Source organism: Prinia subflava, chromosome Z, assembly GCF_021018805.1.
Source record: "Prinia subflava isolate CZ2003 ecotype Zambia chromosome Z, Cam_Psub_1.2, whole genome shotgun sequence".
Taxonomy (NCBI): Eukaryota; Metazoa; Chordata; class Aves; order Passeriformes; family Cisticolidae; genus Prinia; species Prinia subflava.
Genome location: NC_086283.1, coordinates 4850514 through 4862627, shown reverse-complemented (window position 1 = coordinate 4862627; position 12114 = coordinate 4850514). Strand labels below are relative to the sequence as shown.

The following is a 12114-nucleotide window of genomic DNA, read 5'->3' as shown; positions in this document are numbered from 1 at the left end:
TTCTGGAGATGCACCAGTTCACTGCATTCAAATCCTGCAAAGTTAAAAGAAGAAAATGGCAAAATTGACTCAAGGTATATAGTGCTTAGGTTCCCTTTGTGTGCCTTTGAATTTTGGATCTCTGGTGTTAACTTGGTGTTCACTTGGATCTGCAGGTGGTTTAGTGAAGGCTGATCTGCTCCCAATGGCTGAACAAGCTGGGGCATTATGAAAATAGAAAATATTGTTAATTATAGTTAGAGATACTGGCATTGCTGTTTAGAAAATGTTAGCAAGTTGATTTGCTGATGCAAAGGAGCTTAGAAGACATTCTTCACCAGTTTTAATTTAAGTAAGCACATAATCCAGTGTATAATTCTGTAAATCATTGCATGCCTGAAGTTATTTTGCATCATAATTTAAGGCAATGGAGTTGCAGAATGTTAATTTTGTCTAAATAAACTATTTTAACGTATTTAGGCATTGTAAGTCATCCTGTATAAAATTCTGACGTGCACGGGATTTTTTTCAAGAGTGATTTGTTGTGATGACTGAGGAGAAATGAAGATGTCTTCAGCTGACATTAACAGGAGTATACCTGCACCAGTGGGCTCCTGCTTGTACTGAAATCCTTCCTATTGTTTCTTCTACACTATGTTCTTTTCCAGGATGAACTAACTTAATAGATTTGATAACAGAAAAATGGCCTGTGCAAGTTCTCTGACAAGGATAAAGGGCAATTACTGAGGTGCAGCCAACATTGAGTTGACAACTGATGCCAGGCAAAGCCATTGTCTGATTAAAGTAATGGCTGGGCAGCCTTCAAAGGCAAGCTGTGGGTGCATGGAGTGCCTTTCAGCTCACGGTATTTTGAGTTTATTGAAGCTGAATGCTCTCACAAGGTCCTGCTTCTGCAGATACCTAACGTGTGCAAAACTTCACTGATACAAGGAGATGCAGAGAGTGCGCTGTGAGTACATGGATAAGGATCTGCAAAAGCAGGGCTCGTATTCATCTAGTGCTTTTCCTTTTCTAAAGGCAATTGTACCACATGCGTGCTTGAGGGAAAAAAGTCACTTTGCCTGCTTCAAGGCAGGTGCTTAAGTTTAAGCACATGGGTGGCGTCACTAATCCTGATGGTGGTACTCCAATACAGGAAGCACATGGTTAATTGCTTCACAGCACCGGGATCTAGACACTCTCCCCAAGGCATGTTTCACCAACAATAGCACATGCCATGAAACTTTCGCAGCCCAGGCTGTTCAGGTTCAAATAATAATAGCAATAAGAAGGAAGAAATACATATAAAAATGTTGTGAATGTATTTGCACCTTGCCAGGGCGGTGGGATTATTCCTTATCCTGGGCCTTTTTGTTTGCTTTTCAGTTGCTGCGATCATGGCTGTGGGTGGGCTTCTTCTCTGCGTGCTGTTGCCTATCCGAGCCTAACATGGTCAGTGTTCCCACCTGTGCTGGCTCCTACTTCGTGTCCTCCGTCCGTGTTTTCTGTGCACAGTCTGCCTCTCCCTTCCTTTCTTGTATTGGCCTGGAAATCACTTTCTCATCTGATCTCTGTACCCAACTTGTCTATCTCAACAACTGGAAATAGCGTGATCTGAAGCAGAGTGTATCTTCAGCAAGAGCAGCGATCTCAGGGGCAAAACCCTGGCTATGTTACGCCATGATCAATCCAGACACTGCAGCGGGTGTCTAATAAAACCCCATGTATGCTGGACACCCATCAAGTTCTGCTTCTTGTCATCCCAAGGGGCCGGGGGGAGGTGATGTGCCCCCAAATGAGGCAGGGGGTAGGCGGGAGCGGAATGGTATTTAGTGGCATGTGACATGCATGTCAGTGGAATGAAGTGTATGTCATGAACATACATGTCAGCGTGTGATGTACACAGCAATGACATGGTGATGCTTGCCCACGATATGCTCCAGCAGCATTGGACATATCTCTGAGGTGCGTGTCCATGCTGCATGCTGTCCTGTTCTGCCACCATCTGGGCTGTCTCACCACTCTCTGCTCTCTTGTATTCTCCCCTCTTTTCTAACTAGTCAAAGGAGGGGTGATTTTAACTTCTGTTGGTTTGACTGGATGCAAGCTGAGTTGCTTCCCAAAGAAGAATCAACTGTAATATTTGTGTGGGCAGAGATCTTCCTAAGCTTCCTAGGAGACGCATGTAATCCCCATCCCCATCAGATAGTTGCTTCAGACCACAGAACTTCTGAGATATCCCATGTGCATTGTTAAGCTGGGAAGTTTTCTTGGCATAGCTGGTGAGAGGTGTGGCACTCTGCTGCTGTGTTTTCTGGGGAATGCTGAGGCTTTGCATGCTGATAGCTGGGTCTTGGTGCAGTCCCTTGCTGTGGGGCACAGCAGACGCTAAGGTGGACCATTCTGGGGTCCTCTGGTGTTGTATTTTTATTTTGATTGGGAGGAGGGGTGGGTTTTGGTTTTTCTTCCTGGTGGAGCATTTTCTACTGGGTTTTTTGTGCTTAAGAGTAGAATTAGCAAGCAAGGATGCTCTGCTCAAAGTGTGTGCCTGTAAAAAGTTGTTCTGGTATGTTGACCTTGTTTTGGCAATGATTGCCCTGACAGAAGATCTTAAAGTACTTCTATTGTCTGTCATGCCCGTGGTACCCGTGCATGTGCAGCCCCTCGCTGCAAGTCATGCTTCAAACGTCCTCAGCAAGGCTCCCAACTGGAGCATGACAGCAATGGAAAACAGTTCTCAGAGAAGACCAGGATTGGACTGGATGGCTGTGAAGAAGAGAGACACAAAAGGAAAACTTGGCTGACCTGGAAAACACCCTGTGCAGGTTTCCTCCCAAGGTGCAGGGAGACTAATGGAGCAGCAGGCTGGGAGGGGGAAGTGGGAAAAGTTACTTCAAGGCACAGAGGCTGTTGGCTGTGCTATGGGAAGGAACGATAACCTCTTTAGAGAGATTTATGGAAATCACTTCAGAGGGAGCTTCCTGCAAGAGGGGAAAACGGTATCTTGTTTAAATTATTTTTAATTGTTCTGGCGGTGATTTAGGAAAGCAGGGAGTCATTCAGTGCAAAGGCAGGGAAAGACCAAAGGCTAAAAATACCACTGCTGGATTTGTGAAGCTTCCTTTGTAAGGCATCCAAGTTAAACAGAGGTCAAAGATGGGGTCACACAGTGTAGAGGGGGACAGCAGTGCTGGGAAAGCAGCTGAGAAGATTGTGAGCCTGCAGCCCTTTGGAAGGGAATCTGCCCCATTCCTCTCAGGCCAGCCATCTCCTGTATCTCCTGAACTGAGCTAAAGGTCTTTGCTTGTCATCACCAGACCCTTTACTGCTCTTTTGATCTGCAAGAAGAAAGGAAACAGAAAAACAGAAAGCAACTTCAGTATAGAAGCAGTTCAGTTTACACCAGGCCCTTGAGTATTCCCTGGTTTTTTGATACTGAATTTATCCTCAGACTGCAATCAACAAAGGCAAATGCTGAACACAGAATAACATCACTAGTGGTAGGCTTTTGCCTCTGGCTCTCAGTATCAGCGTTGTTTATCAAGGAAAAAGCTATTTACCGAGCAAGTTATTGTCTCCACACATGAGCTGAGGCGACAGGATCTTGGCCAGATGGAGAGATCCATGTTTGTTTGTTCCTCTGCATGGAACACAATCCTGCCCTGCAACACGTATGCACATTTATTGCTTTAACATCTTGGGACAAATAGTCTGAAATAAGCACTAACCCCTTGTAAACAACAACCTTGCAGTCCTTGCAAAACTACTGTAAAGTGACAGCTTGAGATGGGTTGGAGGCATTCCTCTAAGTTGACTTATTGTAAAAGACAGGCTTCTGAGTGAAGGTTTCACCCCTGAAAAAGGTGTTTCGTCTCTGTTTCAGAGAAGTGCATATGCTTCATTTATCTCATATTTAAGAGATTAAATACATGTATAAGTCTCTGCAAGAATGGGATGGGAGATTGCATGCTGCTTCAGGGCACAACCTATTCGATGGTACTGACTTGCACCTGGCAAGGTGAAGTCCCTTTCCTCATCAGGGATGTCTCAATGCTGTCCCCACCTGCATTTCCAGTAATGCCTTGGCTGTGTGGTGAAATGCTTTGGCCTATGCCTGTAAAAAAAGTGTATGAAGATTTTTCCACAACAGCACTTAGGGCTCAACATCCAAGGTCTGGGTTCACAGTCCCCTGGCTGTGTCTTGCCTGGGTTGTGACCAGAATGGTGGCCCTAGCTAGGGAGATGAAAACTCTTCCCCTTGGGCATTCTGTGGTTTTTAGGGGAATGTCTCGACTGGCCAAAGGGTCACACACAACCCAGCAAGGGCATCCAGAACACAGGGCAGAAACAAAAGAATCTCCATCAGTCCCGGGAGAGCGAGCATCTTTCTGTCTCACTTCGTGAAGGATTTTTCTCTCTGAATTGGCTTCTGTCATGCAAGGTAGTGGGCATTGGTTTCCCTGTTGGATTCTTCATCTTTCTACCTGTCCGTTTTATATTTTATAAACCTATATAGGGATCATTTTACAACTTCACTTTTATAATCTGCTCCATAAATATTTTACGAGCTGCCTGCCAATCTGCAAGTAGTTTTTAAATAAGACATGATGTCTTAAGAATATTTAAAGTCTCACTTTCCTTTTTAACTCTGATACTTTTATTGAAAAACACAGAGCTGTGCAAGGAAGACATCTGCTTTCCACATAGAAACTGGGACAAACCCACAACAGGAGTAAATGAATTGAGATTTAGGTGTGCTGCTGAATTACGTTAACTCTTTGGCTGAGTGTCTCCAGCTCGGTGGGAGATGAAGCGAGCGTTGGGATCTTTATGCTTTTGCTGTGCGTGGTACAGGAAAGATATAGGAAATCTATGGTTTGTACAGTGATAATAAACTAGAGAATGAGTCTTCCATCAGAGCTTTTGACTCGCAGCTCAGCCAATAAATATCAAGAGCAAATGCACATGCAGAAATGGATTATTTCACAAACAATTGAGCTCTTTTTCTTCTCCCAAAATATATTGCAAAGCCACAATATTTAGATACTTTGGTCTGCCAGTAAGATTCACAAACCGACTATGGATTGTTAACCCAAAATTGCAGATTTCTGTAGGATTTAGTTGGGCAAGAAAGGAGGAAAAAAATACTTGTGTGTGTTATTTAAAGCATCGAAGGTCAAGAATGGAAGAAGCACAGTTTGGCCCCAGTCAGCATGGACACTGGGTAGTCTGAAAAAGTGTGTGAAGGGCACAAGTGATAGCAGGTTTTGCAGCAAGCTTTATTAGTGACACCCAACTGTTGCTTGACAGTCACAGTCCACTAGCTGCCATTTCACTTTGATGTGTCTTGTCAAGGCTTGTTTTAACGATGCTTCAGGCATCCCAGGGCCTGATTTCATATGCTAATGTGATGTGCTGCTGTATGTGTTACCCAGCTCGAGAGAACAGGGCAGCTGCAGCCAATTGGTTTGCATTGGCCCTTGGAGTGCGTCCGTGGGCAGTAAAACAGGGAATGTTGTGCATCAAGGTGTGCTTGGATCACTGCATGCAGGGGATGGCATCTTTCTGTCTCCTCCGTATTTATGGCCAAAGAATCAGGAGAAGCAGGTCATAGAAAGGATGATGTTAGAAGAGCATTTCTACAGGCAAAGTACTCCAAACCTGAAGAATAGATAAGAGCATTTGCTCCAAAAGGCAAAACAGAAGTATCAGATACTTCTATACTACTATTTGATAGAAGCATGAATTGACATATTTGTGTATTTTTAAAAGCAAATTGAGTCATATGCCTCCATCCAGAAGAATTAATTCTGCAGAAAGCTGATATAACTTCGGCAACTTGCAGCATAAAAAATTGGGGTTGCCTGAAATGAGACTTGATACTGAGACTCATCTCTCTATTTAGTTAAAAGGGAGGTCATATGATGAAGAAGAAGAATCCATTCTCACCAAGGGCTTGTGAACACCAGAATGTGTTTTGAAATGACCCTTACTCCCAGGGTCTCCATGTATACCTAGTGCTTAGGTTTTGAGTTAATTTTACAGGACCCCATCTCAGGAAATGGTGCTGCTGCTTTTAGAGCAAGGCAATGAGCATCAACATGCAGATAACTGAGCCACGTCTCTGGGCACCTCAGTGCTGTTCTTGTGGGGTTTGCATTCAAAGTGTTATGGTTTCAGCTTGGTTGCTGCTGCTGAAATCATGCCCTGCATGTGTAGCCTGGCTGTTTATTAAGTGCAACCTGTTTATCTCCCTGCCTGCACTCCCAGACTGCCTGCCAACCTTCTCTTGCCTTCTTGATCTGTTTCCCTGCGCTTGCACAACCTTTGCAATCTCTTTTCCCTTCCTCTCCCTGTGGCACAGGTCTCCCTTTGTCCCCAAGGTAAGCTTCCTCTTCTCCAGAATAGCCCCAGAAGCTCATGTTGCCTTTCCCCTCCTCAACTGTCGAGCATCCAGCTCTGCTGACTCCAGCTCAGTGGTGGTGTTTCATCGTGTCCGGGCTTTTGTCTGTATTGTGATCATTTCCCAAACCCGGTGCCAGAATCCTATAGCCAAAGGGCTGCTTGGCCCCTTGCATGCAGGCAGACAGCAGTTCCCCATAATAGGACTTCATGCTGAGGGCATGTTTCATGCAGATGCCTGTTACTGCCTCCTCCTAATTGCAGTTTTGTTCCTGCTAATCATACGCTCCTCCTTGCTGTGAGTGATGCTGGAGTGCTCACATGCCCCTAGCTCAAAAATCATGGAAGCAATGGAAGAGAGGTTTCTCAGCTTTAAGTGTCTTCCTAGTGGCCTAAGGCTTTCTTTGAGGTGTGCCAGCTAGTGATTCCACTGCATACTGGCTGGCTTGCAGGTGTCTGTTCCAGTTTTTTCATTCTACCAAGCAGTGTCCTTCAGTCTCATGTTCATGTGGTTTGCTGTAAGGCTGATCCAGTTCCCGTATCCAGTTATGTTATCAGGTCCTTGGAAAGACAGGCATATATATAATCTGTGCATCCTACATATCTCATCTTGTATTTTTAAATGTGTGTGCGTGTATAGCAATTTTTCTTGCCTACGCAGTTATCCCAGGGCTTCCATGTGGTTGTCTCAGTGATGCAGATCTCAGAAATCCCACCATAGCAGTTAATGCTAATACAAAACTATCACCTAGAAAACCAATGAGAAGAATGAAGAGTCAGGGACTCTTTTGTGCTGGGCAGAGGGGATTCCATGAATGGCAGCTCCCCTGGAAAGAGAGGAGATGTGCATGAAATGCTGTACAGAGCCAAAAATATGTAGGAGACACCTGAAGGCAGTGAGGCAACAAGTTTGGTTTTTTGTTTCGTTTTGTCTTAAGCCATTATTTTGCATGTGTATAAGATGTTAATGTTTACACAAGGCCATTTTCTAAAATACCATAGTTCAAAGTTCTGTGCAAATGCACAGTGGATGAAAGGGAGCATGCAAGACATACAACACAGTGCCTGCAAAAGCTTTGCAGTCCAGGAGATTTTGTTTCTGCAATTCTAATGTTTCATCCCATTCCCCTTTCATTGTCCTTCCTGTTCCTGCTCTCTTTTCTTCTTAATAATAGCTGTATTAAATGTCAGGTAGAGTGAAGTTGTTCAGAAGCATCTGTGGGATTTGGAAACACAAGTCAAATTGAAAATCCATGGGCCTTGAGCCTGGAATCCCGTTAGGGAAATTGCAGCTAGTTTGATGAGCTAAAACTGGGACAGCAGCAATAGAGCCACAAGAGACGTTGGGTTCCTCACTGCTCTGGGTTTTTTTGATTTGTATGATTCAAAGTAGAGAATGGAGTTCTGCCATACCAGAGACAAAAATACTCTTCTGTTGTGTTGTTTGTTTGTTTGTTTTTTTCCAGGCGATGTGGCTATAGCAAGGCTAAGCAAGATCCAGAAGAAGAAAAGATGCATTTCCATAATGGCCACAGTGAGTAAAGAGCAAACATATATATGTGGTTTTGGCTTTCTGTGGTAATGAGAAATTAACTGAGAGGTGGTTTTCTGGAAAAAAAAATCTGGTTTTGCTGGTAATTCACAAAGTAATAGTTTATATAGTAGGTCCCCGTATTCACATGTATGTGAATAGCTAGTCCATATATGTGCTAGCTCTGGTGCAAACAGAGCTAGTCTGTTTGCACCAGATCTTTCTAGTGAGCCATTTTGATTTGTTCCTCTGTCTTTGCTGTGTGAACCAAGATGTTATCAATTTTTTTCTGCTCGGCACATAACAATTCAACATTTTTGTGGTCTGGATGCATCAGTCCAAAATACCTGTTTGAAACCTTTGCTTCACCCCTGCCAGCTGTGAGGACCAAGCCCACTGCTACTCTTCAGCTTGGATCCCTCTGCAGAGATGTGAGGAATAGCACCTATTTCCTGCTCCTAGGAAGCTTTCAGAAATGCTGTGTTAATGCCCTTGTATAGAAAACCCCTCTGCAGTGATGCTAGAAAGTAAATCTCGTGGTTGCTATCAGTCCTTCCTTCATCAAGAGCTGTAGGATCTGAAGATGGGTAACAGTGAGGTGCCTTTTGGGGTGGAAAAGGCAAACACATTGTGAGTGAAAGTCAAATTTCCATTAGTGCTATGTAATGAAGGCAGCAGGAAGCAAATCAATTAAGAGCCACAGTGTAATGTAGCTGTCTCATTAGACTGATGAACAATTCTTCATGTGAGTAGCCTTAATGATTGTCAAAACAAACTTATAATATGGATAATGAAAATACCTTTTCGCCTCTCAAGTCCAGGAGAAAAAGCCTGCTATTGATTATATTTATTCTGATACAACCCACAGGCTTTGTACTGCAAAAATGCAGTTCTTTCAGATCTCAGTAACTCTGTTTGAAATAATATGGGCGATTGATTAGCTGATGTGTGACTGCTAGGGCATAATTTATTTCAGCTCTCCATCAATCCCCATCCATCCAGCTTGCTTTGCAAATTACTCCTGTAACATTCTGCTATTTGTACTTTTCTTCCTGGTGTTCCTCTCTGGTTCCAGAGAGGGATTCTTTTCTACCAGACACTGGACTAACCCATTACACAGCACCAAAACGGATTTTTAGCTGCACATCATTCCCAGCTGACCACTGTTGTGCTTTTCTAAATATGCTGAAGTTGCACATGCGTCACATATAAACTAAATGTCGTTTTTCAGGAATGATACTCATTTTCACCATAGAATTAAATTTCCAGAGGAGCAGAGTGCAAGGGACGGGAGTGTATTGCCCATTTTACATGATGTCATTTGCCATTAAATGTGCTTAATTTGTGTTTGCAGTTAAGCTGCCTGGAGTGAGGACCTATGTTGACCCCCACACCTACGAGGACCCTAATCAAGCTGTCCACGAGTTTGCTAAGGAAATTGAAGCTTCATGCATAACCATTGAAAGAGTTATTGGAGCTGGTATGGAAATGCATTCCATGACCCGTAGCAATGTGAAGGGATGGCTTCCTTAACATGAGATATCTGGGAAGGGCTGTGAAAAATTTGAACTGTTAGGTACCCTGCAAGTGAAGCTGAGCATGTTCCAGCTGAAGTTTGGGACAGACCTGTCATTGTCTGCAGTTTTGAAATTCAGGAGCTGAACTGAAAATGTCAGGAAATGGTCACAAATGGTCAGTTGAGCTATTTCAATGGATGATAAGAGAAAGGAGTCACTTAAGTTTCACATTCTTTTTACCATTTGAACCTTTTTATCCCCCAACATTAAGGTCAGGCTTGAAGCAAAAATTAAAGATATCACCCGGGACATTAAAAAAGCGCAAGTCGAAGTCCAGAGCTTTAAACTTCCTTGGTTAAAAGGAGAAACTCCTGTTTTGTTTCCAGTAAAGCTGTTTGTTTAGACTTGCATCCAACATTAGGAGTATTTTCTGTCCTCTGAAATTGTGAGTTTGGGCGTAATTTAGTGTTCATCAGAAAAAAATCCATTTAGGTTACTTTTTGGGAAAGGTAGTAATAAAATTGTAAAGAGTTTATAGTCATAAAAATATGTGTTCCTGTGAAAGGCTGACAGCTTTCCATCTATGTAACTTACCAAAGGAAGGTTAAGAAGCAAATCATTTGAGTTTTACAGCTATCCACACAGGACAGTGGTATAGGGTATGACAGGACTCTTTCATATAGTAGACAAAAACATGAAATGAGAAAAAAGCCCAGTGGAATATAAAGCATAGCTCTTTAAATATAGGAAAATGACATTTTTACTCAAAGTTTTCTTGTGCTTATGAATTACTTGGCTTGTGGTACAGTGGCTGTTTGAGATAGTCCTCACTGTGATGTTCAGCAGTCCATATCCATGGACGCAGGGCAGCCCTTTGTGCTTTTCATCAGCCAAGGCTGTGCTGCATCCTGTAGACAGAGGTGCAGTATGTGTTCCCTTGATGAGGTGTGATCCCATTCTTCCTCATTTTCTTCTGAAGGTGAATTTGGGGAAGTCTGCAGTGGGAGGCTGAAGCTGCAGGGAAAGCGTGAGTTTCCGGTGGCTATCAAAACCCTGAAGGTGGGATACACAGAGAAACAGAGAAGAGATTTCTTGGGAGAGGCAAGCATCATGGGGCAGTTTGACCACCCCAACATCATCCACCTGGAAGGTGTTGTCACAAAAAGTAGGTACAACTTGCTGTGGACTGCTCTCTGTGAACTTTCTGTGAATTCTGTGTGTGATCTCTAACTCTGGCTGTTCGGGGAGAAAGGCCCAGGTGATGCCTGGTCTGAATGCACTTTTCATAATTTCTCCAAGAAAAGTTTTGCTTTCCTGAAGTAGGGAAGGAGAACGGGACTGTAGGTGAAGATGACAGGAATGTATAAAACCGCAATTAAAGCAAGCTCCCTCTGGGATCCGCCAGAGATGCACCTGGTAATAGTTGCCCATGGTGCTGGCATATGGGAGGGATTGAGGGCATCTCAGCATGAGAGTCACTGAGTTCTGACTGCTCAGTTAGCAAAACAGCCCTCTGTAACTTTTCCAGCCCAGTTCTTCTCCAAATTACTGTATGCACTAAAGATAATGGCAGGGAAAGGGACAGCACTTCCAAATGTGCTCAGGGCAAGATTGTTGATGCTGTGCTGAGGTTGTGGAAAATGTGTAGAGCTGTTGTTATTCATCCATTTTAGAGCCTTGGAGGATCTGCTTTATATCAAGGACTATTTTGTTGAAAACAACTACTTCTGTATTTTAGGATGTGTTTTAAGTGAAGAAGCACCAGCCTCACAGGTGTGAATGGCTGTCTCTCCTCTTGCTTTCCTGTTTGGCAATCTCAGAGTTTGCTTAGCTGCTGCTGTTCAGGTGGTGGCACTTGGGGCCATGTGGCTGCTCTCAGTCACTCCTCAGAGGAAGAGTCTCCAACATTAGTTCATTTTCAGAGCTGCAACAGACACCATACAGAGGCTCTAGCTGTGTGTTCTTGTAACTTCCACAAAGTCAATGATGTTTTGTAACCAACAGCCTTTTCTTGAATTTTTCCTTGAAATTGCATTTTCTAAAACTCCTAAGAAAAAAATGACCAAAAATGGATTTCTCCCAAAATTTTAGTAAGTACCAAATCTCTCAGGGACACCCTGTGTAAGAGCTCCAATTTCTAGTTCTGCAGAGATGTGGAATATTGGGCAGAGAGCGAGTGATGATTATACATCCATGAAAGCTGCTACTGCCATGAGCCTGAGTCTTTATGGCTGCTGGGGCCTCAGGGGATGGTTGGAAATTCCACTTTTAGCAAGAGTGTGCCTCCCTAGCAAGCTGCCTTTTATATAAAGTGGCTGTCTACTCCAAAGGCTATGGAAACACAGGGAGCTCTGCTTCTAAATTGGACTGGAAGCAACTGGGGTTTGGATTCTGGGGGATGTATGCACCCAGAGCTTCTCATAGCTCACTAAATGTTTGTTTCTGCACTCAAATTTTTTTTTTCAGGCAGATATCTGGAGCATATTTGTAGGTTTTGCCTTTTCTTTTATATGGACCAAAGTAACCTTTATAAATCGCTAACTATTCTGTTCTCTCAAAGTATTTAACTTCTTTTATTCTTCAGTATCTTCAGGCCTTTTGTAGAATCAGATCTTTAGGGTAAAATGCCTTTGCTGCATCATGATTTACTTCAGAAGTAAATTAAGTTAAATTGAATCAGGCCCA

The 12114-nt window shown here is 43.3% G+C and overlaps 1 protein-coding gene across 8 annotated transcripts in view; it reads left to right on the top strand.

The window, feature by feature from the left end:
* EPHA5 (EPH receptor A5) overlaps nucleotides 1-12114 on the top strand; it is a 196147-nt gene that overhangs the window by 162200 nt on the left and 21833 nt on the right. For all 8 annotated transcript variants that reach the window (XM_063422494.1, XM_063422493.1, XM_063422492.1 and 5 more), the window contains 3 exons: nucleotides 7848-7915; nucleotides 9267-9392; nucleotides 10409-10594. In XM_063422494.1, the coding sequence (XP_063278564.1) occupies nucleotides 7848-7915; nucleotides 9267-9392; nucleotides 10409-10594 (380 nt within the window). The remainder of the gene's footprint in view (nucleotides 1-7847; nucleotides 7916-9266; nucleotides 9393-10408; nucleotides 10595-12114) is intronic.